The sequence below is a fragment of the Esox lucius genome, chromosome 17 (assembly GCF_011004845.1).
Source record: "Esox lucius isolate fEsoLuc1 chromosome 17, fEsoLuc1.pri, whole genome shotgun sequence".
Lineage (NCBI taxonomy): Eukaryota > Metazoa > Chordata > Actinopteri > Esociformes > Esocidae > Esox > Esox lucius.
In genome coordinates this window covers 13663032-13680416 of record NC_047585.1, presented here as the reverse complement: position 1 = coordinate 13680416, position 17385 = coordinate 13663032, and the positions used below count along the sequence as shown (strand labels likewise).

The 17385-nt window shown below is 45.2% G+C and overlaps 2 protein-coding genes across 3 annotated transcripts; both read right to left on the bottom strand.

The window, feature by feature from the left end:
• Window positions 1-433: 433 nt before the first annotated feature.
• LOC109615420 (heat shock protein beta-7-like) lies at window positions 434-2281 on the bottom strand. The gene is made up of 3 exons (XM_020044678.3): window positions 2162-2281; window positions 1801-1934; window positions 434-1692 (listed from the first exon to the last, which is right to left on the bottom strand). Exons 1-3 carry the CDS (start codon window positions 2175-2177, stop codon window positions 1552-1554), a joined length of 291 nt encoding a protein of 96 aa, XP_019900237.1. The 5' UTR covers window positions 2178-2281; the 3' UTR covers window positions 434-1551.
• Window positions 2282-3178: 897 nt separating this feature from the next.
• On the bottom strand, window positions 3179-15706 carry epha2a (eph receptor A2 a). 2 transcript variants are annotated; one of them, XM_010896097.4, is made up of 15 exons: window positions 15533-15706; window positions 14434-14501; window positions 12116-12749; window positions 8150-8305; window positions 7494-7954; window positions 7160-7337; window positions 6893-6995; window positions 6550-6605; window positions 6341-6466; window positions 6050-6235; window positions 5507-5781; window positions 5206-5355; window positions 4789-4982; window positions 4551-4706; window positions 3179-4182 (listed from the first exon to the last, which is right to left on the bottom strand). In XM_010896097.4, the coding sequence occupies exons 1-15, from the start codon at window positions 15615-15617 to the stop codon at window positions 4062-4064; spliced, it is 2949 nt and encodes a 982-aa protein (XP_010894399.1). In that variant the 5' UTR covers window positions 15618-15706; the 3' UTR covers window positions 3179-4061. The 2 variants fall into 2 exon arrangements, with proteins under 2 accessions (XP_010894399.1, XP_010894400.1); XM_010896098.4 differs by having other exon boundaries at window positions 5507-5778.
• Window positions 15707-17385: the final 1679 nt, after the last annotated feature.

Below are 17385 nucleotides of genomic sequence, written 5' to 3'. Positions count from 1 at the left end.
TCAGACTACTATTGCTGATATTTGATACGCTTATTTAGGCGATAAACTCACATTAACAGACACAAAATATGCCGTAATGCTATGTTAACATAATGGAAAACCAAATGAATTTAGAATCTAGACCCATTAAAGTGAAATGTTTTTTTTACTGAACTGGCAACAGACTAGGCATGGAGAAGCACCATTAATATTAAATAAAATTAAAACATTAAGTGTAATCTAAATTGTTGCATCTGTGTGTGTGTGGGCGCTCCTGTTTTTCTCTGGAGATGTTAAGTGTCTGAAGCAGGACACCTCATCTGTGATGCATGGTGTAGGTAGTGTCATGGCATGGGCATACATGGCTGTCTTTGAAACAGGCTCACTCATTTTTATTTAGAATTTAAAGAATAATGGCAGCTGCAGAATACATTCAGAATTGTAGAGAAGCATCTTGGCTACCAATGTACAAGAAAATGCCAGCAGACTCACTGCAAGGTGCTTTTACATTCAACAGGACAATGATCCCAAACACGACCAAAGAGTTTATATGGGAAATCATTTATATGCTCATTTTTGGCCTGGCCAAGTCAATCTTCTGAATTAAATACAGATTAACTTGCTGAAGAGTAAACTGAAGTTAGAAACTCTCAAAAATGCAATTGGTCAAAATAGCAACTGTAAAGGCTTGTCAAAGCATCTCAAAGGATGATACCAAGAGTTTGGTGATGTCAATGGCTGGTAGACTCACTGTTATTGCATGCAAGGGATTATTGACTAAATACTAGTTTTCATCGTTCTTACATTTGCTTTAAGTTGGATTGTCCCAACACTTATGCTCTCGTGAAATGGGTGATAGAACTCTGAAAGTGCTGTTATTCTTTGTTGGTAAAGCATGTGTTGAAACAACCAGAAATATAAGGTGACAGTCTGTACTTTTGCCTCATTCATCTTTTAATCATACTTGCATATGCCTTGAGTGTACAGCAAAAATAGCAATTTTGACTTTACTGTCCCAATACTTATAGAGGACTTAGTTCTCAGAAAAACAATACTGAACATTCTATTCCAGAGCACAATGTTCTTGTCTGAATAGAAACAGCCCCTTCTAATGCGCCAAACTTTTTAATTGTCTGAAGGTTGTCAGGCATCACTGTATATCTGAAAAAGGTAAAACAAGAACAATCTTGCGAAGTGAGGACAGTTGGCTGGTCCTCCCTTTGACTATAATTTCTATCTGACTTTGGTTTATGTTTAGGGTTAGAATTAGATTTTGAATCATGATTAGGGATAGTGCTACACATTCCTAAACTAGCCTTTATTGTATTGTCACGCCTAAAAATTGTTGGTTGCCAAACTTTGGATGTTGGTATTTGGAGGTTTTGGACATGCTCTGAGACTGCCAGTGCATGGCCTTCAGATTGCACGATTGACTAAAACCATCATTTTCATCTGTAACTGGATTTATGGATTCAAATGAAACATTTCAACTGTTTGTGAACATGTGTGCGTTCATGCGTGAATGCGTGGAACGTTTTCAGCACTCGAGGACCCCCAGCACCCTTTGGAAGATTACTTCCTTCTGGCTTTGACAGTCAAAGTCTGACGTTCCCCCTTTCTTTCCAGTGAGGTTGTCACTGACATTGGATCCACGTCCTCAGGCAACACACACTTATGGGCAAATGTGTAATTGACCGTACCGTCCTCTGCTAACTGGTGGGAACAAGAACATGGAAAGATGAAGTAAAGGAGATAAAGAAGCAGGAATATGTGTACATTTGCAAACCATTACAACAAGAGGTTGATGTTTTGGAAATTCACCTTCTCTGCATAGATTTCTATAAGGTTGTGCGAAGACGTTGTGATGACGTCTTCTGGAGAGAACTTACTCACATCCACTGTGAACAGGTATATGTTTCCCACGGAGTGGATCTTTCCGGTAGGGTACGAGTGGCCTGGAAATAACAGCCATTTACAACTTGGTTAAATGCAAACCCACTCCTGGTGCAGCTGGTTTCCATCCCCACCACAATAACTGTAGCAGTACACAAACCACTCTAGATCATATCAAAGTCTCCTACAAGGTTACGGTCATGGCATAGATAATACATCTTCTAAACAGACTCACAAGTTTGTTATTGTTGGACCTATTTCAGTAACATGAACTCTTCTGTGAAGTTACCTTGAGTTCTCTCCATGTGGGACTGTGAGGACAGTCGATGTGCGGAGGTAGAATGGCGAAAATAGTCAAGTTTTTTAATGAATCAGTCCAGTGCGTATTTGTGAGAAGACTTCTCGTTCTGCCTCGTCAAACCCCACTATCGGCTTCATCTTCTGTCCTTGAATACTGGTCTTTTATAGTGTTGTGTGAGATTGAGTGTGTTTTTGTTTGAGTTTGTGTGACAGGGCGGGGTAATGTTTTACTGCCTGGATAGCCATGTGCAATATTTATCAAAGAAGAGAGAACCAGAAGGGATAGTGACTGTTGTTCCCTCTTCATCCATATCCTTCCAAAGCAACTAACTGCATATCCTTCCAAAGCAACTAACTGCATATCCTTCCAAAGCAACTAACTGCATATCCTTCTAAAGCAACTAACTGCATTTCCTTCCAAAGCAACTAACTGCATATCCTTCCAAAGCAACTAACTGCATATTCTTCTAAAGCAACTAACTGCATATTCTTCTAAATATGTACATAACAATGAGAACATTATTTGCTTGCTCTTACAGTTTATTATATAGCAAGGCAAACTAGAAATGTTGAATAATGAACATTTAAATGGAAAACTAGGTGTAAATATAAAATGTAGCAAAATTCTGCTGTCCAACTCAAAACTGTAAGTAAATTATATATGCAAGCATAATTATACAGTAAGTCACTTTGGATAAAAGGGTTTGCAGAATGGTATATTATTATGTATAAGTGGTCATTGAAGAAAGATTACTGTGAAACCCCAGATACAAGGTCTGGGAATTTAGGAGCTCAGTAGCTGATTGCAATGCATATTTGATTCAGTACAGTTGAGTGGAGATGTCACATTCCAGACTACCATGATACAGTCACCAGCTGACATTGAAGCTGACTGTTGATGCCAACTGGAGGGTGGGTGTCGAGGAAAATCACACTTAAACTGATTTATTTCAAACAAACATTCTTGCCTCTATTTGTAATATCTAATTTAGATAATAGTCATGAGTGTTATGTGACAAACATGCATTTCTGCTAGTTTATTAAATTCAGTTATTCAGTTACAAGGCAACACTGATTTTATTGGACTGAAATACATTTTTTCACTTTTCCAAACATGTGCCAGATCAGTCTTTTTCATTAAACAAATAAAATAAATATGAAGTACAAAATAAATATTAAATAATGGAAAGTTTGCTTTAAGAATAGTTGGAGCCAACTGTAAACTATAGAAAAATACATAAAAAATTTATGAGAAAAGTATAGCAGATGGATTGCAAACAGAATGGAACCTACAGTACAAAAATCTAAAATAATTCTAAAGAGTATCTAATCTCCTGCCCTGAGAGGAATAATTTCCAAAGACGAACACATCTTTCATTTCATTAGATATGCATTCTCATTCATTGGTTATTTTAAACCTAACTAGTAAGAGTCCAGAAGTCACTGGTGGAATAAGTGAGTGCTTGATGAGGTAGCCCCGGTCTCCAAGTGCCTTGGCTTAAAGGTCTCTTTCTTTTTCAGACTTGCAGTTAATAGAAAAATAAAGTGGAGTGGTCCTTTTCGCTCCTCAGATCTCACACAGCTCCTCCCAAAAGCTGTAGTTTCCCCATCTGCCAATCTATTTACATAGCTGATAGAGTGATTTACATTTATATACATTTCCCTCCCCCCCATTGTCACATCTCGATGTCTCTGTTCAGTTTTATTCTGGTAGGATGGCTGCCAGACTCCTCTTCAGCCACTGAGCAGTCAAGGCCAGTGTACCCATTAGTACGAACGTGTTCAACCCAACCTGATCCATTTCCCCATTCAGTGTGTTTGTGTGTATGAGACAGTGAAATTAGGTGCTCAGTGCAGTCCGGTTGTGGGTGACCTCAGCCCGGGGGCCCTCACACTGCAAATGCTGTGCTGCAAACGCTGAGCGAGCTGGTCTGGTCTTTAAGTCCGACAATGCTGTAGGCGATTCTCTTCATGTGACCTGGTAACCGCACGCCGATGTTCCTGATGTCCCTGCGGGAGAAGACAGACAAGAGGCAGTCGCTGTTAGGAAAACGTTCCCTCACTGAAACCAATCGATCGCATGGAGACAAATGATTTTATCCGCCACTTGATGCAGTGAAATGTGCGTTTTAAGAAGGAGCCAAAGACAATGGTTCTATGGAGGGTGTGTCGGAGAGGAATGGAATGGGGGGAATGAGAGGGGGTTTGGGGAGGGTTTCATTCAGTCAATGAGAGTGTGGCATTCCATAGATGAGAGTGTAGCATACCGGACAACAACTGCCTAACAAAGATCCAAATATTTCTTCAGCCCGTTCCAACGTAGCAGACTAAGGCCTGTCTAACAGTGCTGGTGGTGACATGTGTCCAAAAGAACTTACTCATTCCTCATGGCCAGCACCTGCTCCATGTTTGTGATTCCAGCGCAGGCGAAGCTCTCGGTGTACTGGCTCATCTTGATGGACTCCAGCCATTCCGGCACCGACCTGAAGGGGGAGCCGTCGCAGCCGCTGGTGCTCGGCAGGCGGATGGAAACCCTGTGAGGACAGATGCTGCTAAGTAAACGCTGGGTTTGCGCTACGTGATCAAACCGTCACGTACGCTCGACGGTCATCTTACCGGGGATCGAAGTCGGCGATGGTTTTCAGAGACTCCGGGCTTCGGAGCAATTTTTCCAGAATGTTCATGATGTCTGAGAACCGGGGTCGCTTGGAGCGGTCTTGCAGCCAACATTGCAGCATCAGCTGGTACACAGCGGATGGACAGTCCATGGGCGCGGGCAGCCGGAAGGCCTCGTTGATTGCCTTCATCACCTGAGGGAGAAAGGGTTTAGTCTCTATTCACCTAGGACAAGTGACTCTTGTCTTGTCCTCATCACATGAACACTGTGGGAAATACTTGGCTTCAGGGCCCTATTTGGGTTGTTTAAAGCAGGATAACTACCCAGAAGGCCTGTATTTATCCAAACAGCTGCCCGTCATTTCCCTGAGGTGGGGAGAGAGGAAGCGACGTGACGGACGAAGTGCGGGGGCATACCTCATGGTTGCTCATGTCCCAGTAGGGTCGTTCCCCGAAGGCCATGACCTCCCACATGACGATGCCGAAGCTCCACACATCACTGGCCGACGTGAACTTCCTGTAGGCGATGGCCTCAGGGGCTGTCCAGCGAATGGGGATCTTCCCTCCCTGAAAGGACAAGAGCGAGTCATGAGAATGAGTAAACGGTTTCCTTTACACTAAAACACCATTCAGAAGGGGCTCAGCCACCCGCTAGCGTAACACCCCCCACCGGTTCCCATCCACTCATTAACGGTGGTGTTTTATAGGTCTGACTCACGCTGGTGGTGTAGGTTCCCTCAGGGTCGTCCTCCAGTACGCGGGACAGGCCGAAGTCGGACACTTTGCACTCCAAGTTGCTGTTGACCAGGACGTTGCGGGCAGCCAGATCCCGGTGCACGTAGCTCATGTCGGAGAGGTACTTCATGCCCGCCGCGATGCCACGCAGCATGCCCACCAGCTGGTACGAGGACAACTCCCCGTCGTGGTCCTTCAGGTAGTTGTCCAGGGCGCCGTTCTCCATGTATTCCGTCACAATCATGGCATGTTTGACTGCTTGAAGGAGAAAGCGACCAAAAGGCATATTTAATTATCTGGACAACAAGTGGCAAGATAGAAAAGAGATAATAGTATATTAGTACCATATTTAATTATAATCACTCAGCTATCATGTGAAGCACTCAGTGGCTGAGTTTCGAATGGCACCATATTCCTTTAAGTGCATTACTCTTAACCAGGGCCTATATGGATCTAGGCATAAATAATGAAATACATAGGGCCTAGGCTGTCGTTTGGGACACTGGGTCACAGTGCAGGGACTCACACTTGGTGATGACTCCCTCCAGGCGAATGATGTTCTGGTGGGAGAACTGGCCCATGATGCTGGCTTCACTCAGGAAATCCTGCCTCTGCTTCTCCGTGTAACCCGGCTTCAACGTCTTAATGGCCACGGCCACCTCCCCTCTGCCCGGGACTTTCAAGACACCGCGGTACACCTCCCCAAATTCCCCTGAGGAACCGAAACATGCCAACGATCAAGACCAGTACAGCAACAGGGGGGTGGGGGTCTGAGGGATCTTCTCAAAATAATACAGTTTAAGGTTTTGACGTTTACCTGCTCCGATCACTTTTTGCTTGGTGACCAGACTTGGATTAATCTCACTGGCAAACTTGAGGATAGCGGTGTTGGGGTCCTCGTACATGTGAGGGTCAACATATGTCTTCAGAGGCTTCAGTTGATCTAAAGAATTGTGAAAGGTGGTTAGCGAAGGCAGTTGAGATGCAGGACACACAGGTCCATATTTAAGGTGCTGTGACTCTTACCAGTGCTGGAGAAGTAGGGGTCTTCAGATCGCTGTCTCTGACGGACGTTCTGTCTCCTGGGAGGGAAGATCGCTCATTAGTATTACAGATATTACTATTACTAGGATAACAAATCTACAGACACAACGTAACTTCTTTTATGCTATTAAAACCAAATTATTACAGGCAGTCTTCTGTGTCAGTAACAGTGAGTTTTTAAATAGCTGCCCTGGCTAGTACTGGAATATTTAAAAAGTTGAACTCACAGCTAATGTGGCATTATATTGTCATTCTAATTTGCCACTCAAATACCAAATGCAAACTACATCTTAGTATTGATGTAACTGGATTAGCGGGTTCTAACCGTTTGTGTAGGAGTAGAATGGCTACAACGACAAGCAGCATGACTCCTCCGCCAACTACAGCTCCCATGACCACCGTGGAGTTGTTCTGGACCTGAGGCTCAGCTGAAATACAGCCACAGATGACACGGTCAGATCAGTGTACACTCACAGTCAAAACCCACTGGATGTCAGAGACAAACACAGCGTGGTAACAAGCGTATGAACCGGGAAGCGCTTGAAATGTCAACAAAAATGTGAACCGACTGGTTACCAGGGGCCACACTTACCCATGGGCAAGGTCCTGAACTCGTGTTCCGGGCTGTAACTCCCCGGGGTTCCCTCCGGGCTCAGAGCCTGAACCCGGAACATGTACGCCTTTCCAGGCGAGAGGTCACTGATCTGCACCGAGCTCTTCTCCAGAACCAGGACCGTGTAAGTAGTGACATCTCGCTCACTGTCATCATCCTGAGAGAGAGACACAGAAACAGAAAGAGAAACAGAACGCATGAGTACCCAAGAGGAGATTCATCTCCCAGATGATCAGCACAGGCCATTGTATTCTCCACAAGAACGACGCCGAGTAATTGTAGCGAGGGGGTGAAGTCTGACAGTCGCTCCCACCTTTCTCCGGTACATGAGTTCGTAGCGGTAGTTGACGTGGGACGGGGCCCGGCGGGACAGGGACCAGGACAGAGCCAGGCCGGTGGGGCTCCGCTCATCCAGGTGGATGTCGATCACCTTGGGCGGGTCGGTGAAATGCAGGGCAGTGGTGATGGAGCTGCTGGGTCTCAGGCTGCTGTAGCGCGACACTCCGCTGTGGGCCTCCACGGTGAACGTGTAGTTGAGGTGGGGCTCCAGGTCGCCAACAGTCACCTCGGTGCCCTGGAGGTCCGAGTGGCCGGGCTCGAAGCGGATCTTCTCTCCGCAGGGTGAGCACAGGGAGTCGGCGCAGCGCTCGCATGCCACGCTGTAGCGGATGTCTCTACGGCCTCCCGTCTCCAGCGGGGGCCTCCAGGACAGCTGCAGCCGACCCTCCGCTGATAGGGTGGTGGAAGCCAGGTCACGAGGGGCGCTGGGCGGAGCTACAGCCAGGACAACACAGATTATGTATATTTATTTTCTAGAGAGACACTCCAACACAGCACGCATTACAAACATTGCTCAGATCCCACCATCAATCATAACGACGGTATAAAGTCCACTTATGGTTGAAAGTGACCGCAGTTCGGTTGAAATATTCGAAGGAAAGGTCATCTTTGTGAGAACAGGGTTCTTACCAGAGCAGGCGGACGTTAGAGGGTCTGAAGGGGAGCGGTAGAACCCTTCCATACAGGGACACAGGGTGGCGCCGGATGCGGACGGCTCCGTGTTCTCAGGACAGACTTCACAGGCCTCGGACGAGACAGAAGCCTTAAAGGAGCCTGGCGCACACGCTGAAAGAGGCAGGAGGCAGCCTTTAAGTTACAGTATTATCAGCACAGACCTTGGGAAGGGAGCGATTCGGTTACAATACAATAAAACTATCTGTCGGTCCCCAGGGGCTTGGCAAGGGACGCCGGCTGTGGTTGAACTATAATCACTGAGGCTTTGTATCTGAAAAGAATGGAATTTCCCCCCCCCCGACGGTTTGCCTCCACTTGTCCCGTTCGCCTCAAGTTCCATTCTCAATTCGCACTGACGGTGAACCGGATGGCAGCGAAACACTAAACACAGCAGATAATTACACGGCCCTCCCTTTCTCCTTTGAACTGTAATCAACACTGAAGACAGATGTGGTTATTGTTTGAAGAGTCACTTACAGGAAATAGAAATATGGTTACTACTAGGGTTTTTCTACTAATCTGTAGGATATAGAAGAAAGAAGAAAAGAAAAAAACGTCCATTCCAACTTTTTGGGTAATGTGCTCTAAAGTTTGTGTGTGTGTGTGTGTTTGGGGGGGGGGGCAGGATACAAGGACTGCAAGTTTGAAGCTTTGCTTCCTTCCTCCGGTGGCAAATGACAAGAATGGAGAAGTGGGGAAGGAAGCACGGGGGAGATACGAAAGAGTATAAAAATGTGTGCACTCACTACTTCAACCCACTGTGGACTGGGTAAATGCTGAGCATTCTGTGTGTGTGGGGGGGGGGGTTGATGGGAATGAAGACTGTTTACTTTAGGAACTTGTAAGAATGGCTGCTTTGAGCCATCTCCTCTCTCACCCTTTATTCCCGATTCACCCCAGGGGACCGGCCTTTCATCTGGCCTGTTAGGTGGAGAGGGTGGCCTGTGGCTTAACCACCATGGCAGAAGGACCACTACATTACAACCAGGCCCACAATAGAAGAATGGGATTGGGTTTTGAGTCCTATCGGGGGTGGTGGTGGGGGGGGGGGTCGGGATGAATGGGTGGAAGGGTGGGGGGAGGGGTTAGGGTCTAAAGTGCCGACAGAAGTTCCCTCTGGGGAGTCGGTTGGAGAGCGTGGGGGCGTGCGGGGCTCCTTGCGCATAAGAAAAGGAGGCCGGCCTATTTTATCCGGAGACGGAGCAGCAGGACCCCTGTCCGGTATCAAAGTGCCCCCCCCACCCCTATTCATCCATTGTGAACGGGACTGGACTGAGTGGTGCCATAAATATGTTGGGCTTAATCATTCAAGCCCTAAAACGTTGGCATGTGCGCTGCATTCATATATATCAGTGGCAGGAGAGAGCCTGTTCCAGATCGCCCCGGAGAATGCCGGAATCTCGGCGAAGGGTAACTTGAGCGGACGACGAAGCACTTGACAGAAATGTCCGGTGTTACTTGTGTGTCCGCGCCGTTTGTTATTTGAAATGCGTTTAGGGTGTACACCCCCCAAGCCCCTACGGGACCCAAATAATCCCACGGTTCTGGTTGGTCCCTGGACGTGACAGTTCTCTTTAAAAAAAAAAAAATCAGGAAAAGGAATGGAGTTCCGGTGACAGTGACACGTCAGTAAATGTAATCTGATTTTGCGCTCTGTGTTGGCCCATTGTTCTAATGAGTAGGACCTGGGATTAGGGAGCTGGTTGTGCGTGGTAACGACCGGATGAAACAGGCCATGCCATCCTTGAACAGCTGTCCCACTGCTCTACGGTAATCCCTTTGACTTAATTACACTCCACACCTAACTAAGCACCCGGCGGTCCCACGCATACAACTAACCAACCACTTGTGCCGGCAACTGTCCGCTGAACTCTAACTCCCTCCCTTTAAGACTTCACACAGAGTTCCCTCCTGGTTATTTGAGTGAGCCGGCCTTAAAATTCCCCTCGAATCGCGAGTTCCCACAGGATCTTCTTTGGAGGGTCATTAGATCATAAGTCTTTAGTCATCCAGAGGAACCTGTTTCGGCTTGACTTCTCAGAAATAGATGATGACTCAGTGTCGTAAAACTACAATAAGCAACTGAAAAGGTTTGTCATGTCAACCTTGCTAGATGTTCTATGGGTTAGCCTTAATTTAGTTTTTTTCTCATCTATTTGGCCAAGAGCTCCATCACCATTGTGGCAACAGTTCTGCTTTTTTTGTAAATGCCTCAGGCGTTATGTAACTCCGGTACGATAACCCCTGTCATTTTCTTTCCTTTTTTTCCAAAAAGGTGACAAAAACCTGTTTCCTGTATCCTGATCAAAAGGTTGCAGAGCAGGCTTCGGAATCAGACTTATTTCCTGCCATTAAAATATTCCCTTTTCCTCTGTAGGGCTCCCTGCTTATTTCCGCTTCAGGTGGAGAAGTCTCCCTCTGCCAAGGGTTGGAACATTCTTGAGCTTGGCCTTGTCCCTCCGCCTAGAACCGCCAGCCCCTTTGAAGTACGCCTGGTCAGTCTTTAAACTGTGGCGGACTACTTTCTCAACCTTAAGATAAGTGTAAAAAATGTCTTATCTGTTCGATAAAGGAAGTAAGGTAACGACAAGTCAGGCTATGACTGGTTATCAGACCTACAGGACGCTAACAGCCTATATACCATTCTGTAGATAACCCATGTCGCCCTGCCACCCAAGGTGACTAGGATCTCAAAAACTTCAACAAGGGAGACATTGTCCGGTCATAAACCACAGACTGAGTCAGTATACCCTTCCTTGCAGAGAAGGGCGTGACGGCACACAATCCCTGTAATCTCTGGTTCACCGCAACCATGGTTACGGACACACACACACACACACTTGTGTGTAAGTGGGACCATTCTCAGGTGCTCATCTGTTGGCACATCGAGTCACATGTCTCTCCTTAGTCAATCAGGGCAGGAGGTGACGTGAGGGTGAAAGAATTCCTTTCAGAAATCCCCTCGGTCCACTGTGCATACTGTAACATCGCAACCTGTCTGCTGTGCCTCCTATGCTTCCCCAGCGATAGCTGAACACACCACACCCCGGAATACCAAAGACACAGCGACTTCCATACAAACAATGTGAGCAAACTTCCCATTTCCACGTCCCAGGCGTAGTCGCTTTCTCGAACCCAAAAATAAATAAAGTTTGTTTCTCATTCTACCGGTTCCCTCTGCTTAAACAGTCTGGACATTTCACATTAACTTGCAACATCCTCAAACCACATTCCTCTTCTAACTATTATTTCATACCTTTATGTCCCTATAAGCAACCAAAGATTTCTCTGTTCAGTTTGTCTTTGTCCCTAAAAGTGTATCCTCCTCGCCCCACCTAATTCCTAAGTCCTGAGATAACAGCTGAGTGGAGAGTTGCCCAACAGCAACAGGTAACATCCACTGTGTATGACCGATTACCAAGAGAGTTCTAGAACCACAAATCTTTCACATTTTATCTCTGCAACATTCTCCCACACAGTACCTCTGTCTGGTCCTCTCCCACATACAATTTGGAAATAGTTTTACAATCCTAAACCTCCCACTGTTACATGGAGCCAGTTAGCTATAGAACAATCATAAAAATGTCCAAATACCTTCCACACTTTATCTCTTAACACATTTCTATAAGTCCAAAGACTTGTTTATACCTGACCCATTTAGCCCAAAGAAATGCACCACTTTTGTTTGTTAGGTGCAGGAATTATTTATTTATTTATTTTTGAATCACTGAAAAGACTACAATTAGCATTCCTGTGCAATCATTTCTCCAACCCAACTGGGCTAGTGGTTAGGCCCTGTTCTTCTCTAAATACAGCTGCTGTGGAAATTGAACACTCAGACCTGGGTCGGATCAGCGCTATGACCCGCAGGCTGTTGGCTGTGCAGGGTGATACCAGTATGGGGAGTCCGCTCTGTCTTACCTTGGCAGGAGTCTCGGACGGCTTCGTAGCCCGCACGGCATTGGCATTGTCCCATGGGCACCATCCATTCTCCCTCGGCGGTGCAGTAGATGCGCGGTGTGGTCAGGCTCACGGCGTTCTTCACGCACGCCCCCTCGACCTCCCTCAGGCCATCCGCCACCGTTTCCGGGAAGGCGGCCAGGCTCTTCACGGTGGCCGGGCACGTCTTGTAGTACACCCTCACAGACAGCAGCGCCACGCACGCCCCCATGTCCTGAAAGGCGAGGTAGAAGCCCTTTCTGGACAGCGGGCCCACCAGCCGCGTCTCGACGTTGACCTTGAGCGTGCCGCGGCTGATTTCGTCCGGGGCGATGGTGGCCACTTTACGGAACTGGCCCTTGCGGAAGGCTGTGCCCACGTCGGCGTCGGACTCGTACATGTGCAGGTTGAAGGTCTCTTTGCAGGCGAGGGAGGCGCCGTCGAAGGTGTTGCAGTCACGGACGACGAAGCGCAGCTCCACTGAGACGCGGGTGGCCTCCGGGCGCCGCTGGATGAAGGTAGTGCGGAGCCAGTTGTCCTGCTCGCCTGACTCGATGTTACACACGCTGTAGGTGTAGAGGAGGGAGCCGTTCACCACCGTCTGAACAATCTCCCACTGCAACAGAGGGGAGGACGTAGGTTCCATTTAGCCGAATGTACGGAGCATTGCTTACCGTCTCGACAGACAACAGAGTTAGGGAGAGAAAGACCGTAAAGGGCGTTCTCCGTTCTGGTCAAGTATCGGTTGGGGTTTTATTGGTGAAAACAACTGTTTGCCTGATGAGAAACCTATAAACTGTCTGAGCTTTCAGTACCCACGCTTTTTCCCCACTCACGCCCGGGAAGGGTTTGGTCTGGACACGATGTGCAGTCAGACCTCGCTACGTGTGTGGTTTCAACCGACAGACGTGGGTGCCTCTGTGACTACGCGTGTGCGAGACAGACATAACACTGAAACAAATATGCCTGTGGAACAGCAGGCTTCGAGGCAGTTAAAGGGTTTTTATAAGCTCATGGAAAAGACATGGCAGCAATATTGGCTGCAATTAGGGCCACTTAAAGGGGGAAACGCTTGCCTGGTAGCAGTATTTAAAGGCATCTATTAATTAAGCACATGGCTTTAAAAGAATAATCATTATGAATTCATTCAACACCTCAGATGGCTTCCATTAACAAACATTTCATTGTGCCCACTGAGTGATTCATCCCAACTCTGTCATGTGTACTTCAGACCACAGAGAGACATTCAGAAAATAAGAAAGAAGAGACAATCCGAACCAGTTAGTAGATCAAAGACAGAGACTAAGTGCATAATTATAAAACGTCTAATCCTGAAGTGAAACTTCAACTGGTTTTATGGAGGTTTATTGAGATTATTTGAGATGATCTAACCAGATGGAACTCCTATCCAATACAATACATTGGAGGATACGTAAACTTCACGGGCACAGAAGAAAAAGAGCCAGCACACTGCGATTGACCACGTCCTGCTGCTGTTTTTAGTCAGCCAACCACACAGCTATAGATAGAGGGATGCCTCACTCCCACACAACCCGACTCTTTTCCTTACTCCTTCCCTCAGTTTTATGTTCCACACTGACTGACAGGAACCTCCCAAATTTATATCACCACTTAGTAAAAAAGAGAAGGGTTTTGTGGAATACTGTAGGAATGATAACAACCTGTTGGCTAATTGCAGTAAGGGAATGTACTTCAGGCCTGTAAATTCAGATGCAGCTCTTACCATGACATTTTTATGACAGTCATAGTTGTATTATGAAAGGATCGCTTTAAAACCAGTAAAGGCCATACTGTGCCAAACTTGTGGGAGCTGCCACTCATTCCATCTTTCCCAGAAAACTATTTTAAAGGAATGAAAGCTAGAAGAATAGCTTGCTGATGTTCCTCCGGACAAACCTTTTCAAATCAAATACAGACGCTGGATCTTAATTTCAGCCGTTTTACCACAGCAGGAAAATAATCCTTCATCAACAGGAAATGTGAATTGTGATTATTATGGGATTATAATAATGGAAATGTCTTTAAGGAAATGTCTTGTAGAGGGTTTATAAAGGTATTTTAAGGCAGTCTGACATTTGGAATGGCATTTTGTTTGCCATAAAGAATGCAAAACAGGATGATTAACATACATACAGCATATGTACTTAACATGTGTCTTGGAATCTAGAATCTAGCCAAATGTTTGTGTACCAGTAGAAGAAATAATATACCATTAAGCAGAGAACCCTGCCAGTACATGCACCTTGCTCTGCCAACGTACAGAATCATTATGTACTCACCCCTTCTTCATATGGCCAGGTCAACCAGCCTAACTCTCCTCCAGAAGCTTTCATATCCAGCAGCACCTCTACAGAAAGACAAGCACAGACCACCATTGGCAAACAGTCTAAATTCACGAGGAGCCTTTCCTAAGAACATAATTGGCATAAAGCCTTAGGAATTATAACATACTGAAGATGAAAGCAATGGAAACGCAATACCATTTAACCAGTAGGCCTAAACCAGGATTATCAAAGTCACTTTGTTTCTGAGATACAAATATCTATATAGTTGGCAAGAAATGGCTAAGACTAGATTCACAGAATAGACATAATATAATGCCACCCGCTGATTTGAAGAGACACTGATTTGAAGAGAACATGTCAAGGCATGACACAACCAAGTTAAAGATTTTGTGTCTTAAATCCCTATGTTGTCTACCAATAGCGGCACATAAGTAAAATTATGTGTATCTAAAAATCCACTTTGCGAATGTCATAACTCTCAACTCTCAACCATAACTCTCAACCAATCTACAATGGGTTTGAATAAAAATGTTAGGATCCTCCATAAGAACCTATGTAAGAGTAATACAATCTACGCTCCAATTATTTCTTCTTTTATTTATTTCTTCAATAGCTTATATAAATCAGGTATCCAATGTTGAAACTTTACAATTGTGTGTGCATATACACACGTTATGTACAGTTCACTTTTAATCTTCAAGACACATAACAAATGAAGAAACATTGAGAATAATGTTTCAGAATTATTTTTCTTTTCGTTTGTCCTAGGTCAAAATAGGCTCTATTTTTGACAGGTTTTATGCAATTTTGCATCATCCGTATATGAGAAGGATTAAGATAATAACATCGATGTTACATACATGAACAATTGTTTCATATCATATTGAACAAATATTACTTAGTAAAAGACACACTAAACTGGAAAAAAACTACATCGGAAAAGAAACGTTAAAGTTAACACCATAAAATAGATAATATTACAAGAATGCCGTGTCACAGCCCAATTCTCCCTGCTCATAAAACCTCACAACCATGTGGGGCCACAAAGCAAAGCTGTTTAATGTAATTTTAAAACGAAAATGGTTGTACTTACGCTCTTTTGTTTGGAGAGTAATAAATATATGGTTAATAAATACATACAAAAACAAAGAATAAAAACTAACACGTCGGGAATCCATTTCTTAAACTTTGATGAAAATTCCTCTCTTCACCGCTCTCGTAATATTCCCGAACTTCTGTTAGCACTACGGTCTACTGCCCTTGCTTCAGCCGAAAGTCCCATTGAGAAACAGGTGGCGTCATGTGCTCCGCCTCTGGAATGTTGGCCTCCATATATGGTATGTAGTAGGGGTGGGGTCAAGTGATCAGACAGTAGCGTACCTGTGCAGCGCGGATGTGTATTCAGTGAAATGACTAGACCATTCCCAGAGCATTTTGCCTTTAGAGTCAATGAGCAATATTGAACCAGGGTTGATTCAAAAATGATTTAATGAACACACCAAAAGCATAAATGGACGTTTTGCAGACACACACAAACACACCCATACAGAGCCATATGCACATACAGAATAAACCACAGAACAGTGTTAATTAAATGGGTGTTGTGACTGTATACGTTTCTTATCTGCTTATTCATGGCGATTGCTTTAATTATTATATTTCAATTTAAGAGAAAATTGCAATCTAGCTTTTTCCTGATTCTGGTTGTTATAATTCTGAAAAAATTGCAGTCCTCATCTTGTTGGACAGATGAATAGCTTGAAGCATCTTCCAAAATCCTTGTTATTTCAAACTGGTCTTTCCCACGCTAGGAAAGGGAGGGGTCAAGTGGGGGGGGGTTGACTGGTTTGAATATATGACTACTAATGAGACGGTCTTCATAAAGAACCTTGGAATTCGGGTATGAATATGGGGACACAAAAAAGGCTTGAACAATGGCATCACCTAGCAACTCCTATCTTAAGGAATTTCAGAGTCAAGTCCTCTTTGTGGAGCTGCGTGTACTTGGACAGGAGAGCCCCTTGAGCTAAGAGCCAAACACAGACACCCTTCCTCACAAAGATACCGAAAAATCAACTGAAGAAGACAGTCATTGTCTTGTCTTGTGTTATCATACATGGACATTAATCATACAACAGACAAAGTGAACGTGGTTGGGTAAAAATGCATTAACAAGTTAAGTGGTTACTGGTCTATTATGATGCCTTTTGGACACCGCTATTGGAATTCACACTGTCAGTAATCACACTAGAACGCATAAATTACATGATTCATACATGCCACAACTCATCATAAACTCATGGAGGTCCGGTCATTCTCACTTGTTTGAACACATAGAGGCAAACAGTATATATATGTCATCAGTGGTCGGTTTCGGAAACATGAACACACTGATTCATTTAATCGGGAATGATTAAGCATAATTATTACAAATTTCAAATAAAACAACTTGCATCTATTTTTTATTTTTTTTGTCTTTGCGGGATATTATCTTTTCAATTATGGAAACGCTCCGATACTGAGTGAGGGGGCTTGTCAGTAGTGCCTGAGAGGTGTCAAAGGTTAACACCCCCTAGAGGTATGCAAATGCAGCCATTACAAAACAGTCTTCTTAATCCTTCTATGAAGCATGCGTCCTGGTCGAGAGTGGACTTTGGCTCTCAACAGAATAGCGTTAAACCACCCCCTGACCGGTAACCCCCCCCGCCCCTCCAACCCTTCACTGGTTCCCTGCGTCTTTGAGATCTGCCAACACAAAAGTACTTCACACTGGGGGCTGCGCCTGCATTTCTAGGGTCAGCGAACAGCGGCAGCATCAACGCCATGTCATTCAGCCCAACCCGCCCCCTGCCTTTCTACCACCTCTCGTGCTATCAGCAAACAGAGAGGTGGAGCTCTTTGTGAAGGTCGGGGAGGTTTTGTGTAATGCCCACAAGAAATGCGCCT

Excerpts from the sequence above, each read along its gene's own strand:
- epha2a (XM_010896097.4), bottom strand. The coding sequence starts at position 15,617 with ATGGATTCCCGACGTGTTAGTTTTTATTCTTTGTTTTTGTATGTATTT. Across the intron at positions 8,306-12,115 it reads CGTCCGAGACTCCTGCCAAG|CGTGTGCGCCAGGCTCCTTT; the intron begins GTAAGACAGAGC and ends TGCCTCTTTCAG. Across the intron at positions 5,356-5,506 it reads AGGGAACCTACACCACCAGC|GGAGGGAAGATCCCCATTCG; the intron begins GTGAGTCAGACC and ends TTGTCCTTTCAG.
- LOC109615420 (XM_020044678.3), bottom strand. Across the intron at positions 1,693-1,800 it reads TAGAAATCTATGCAGAGAAG|TTAGCAGAGGACGGTACGGT; the intron begins GTGAATTTCCAA and ends TGTTCCCACCAG.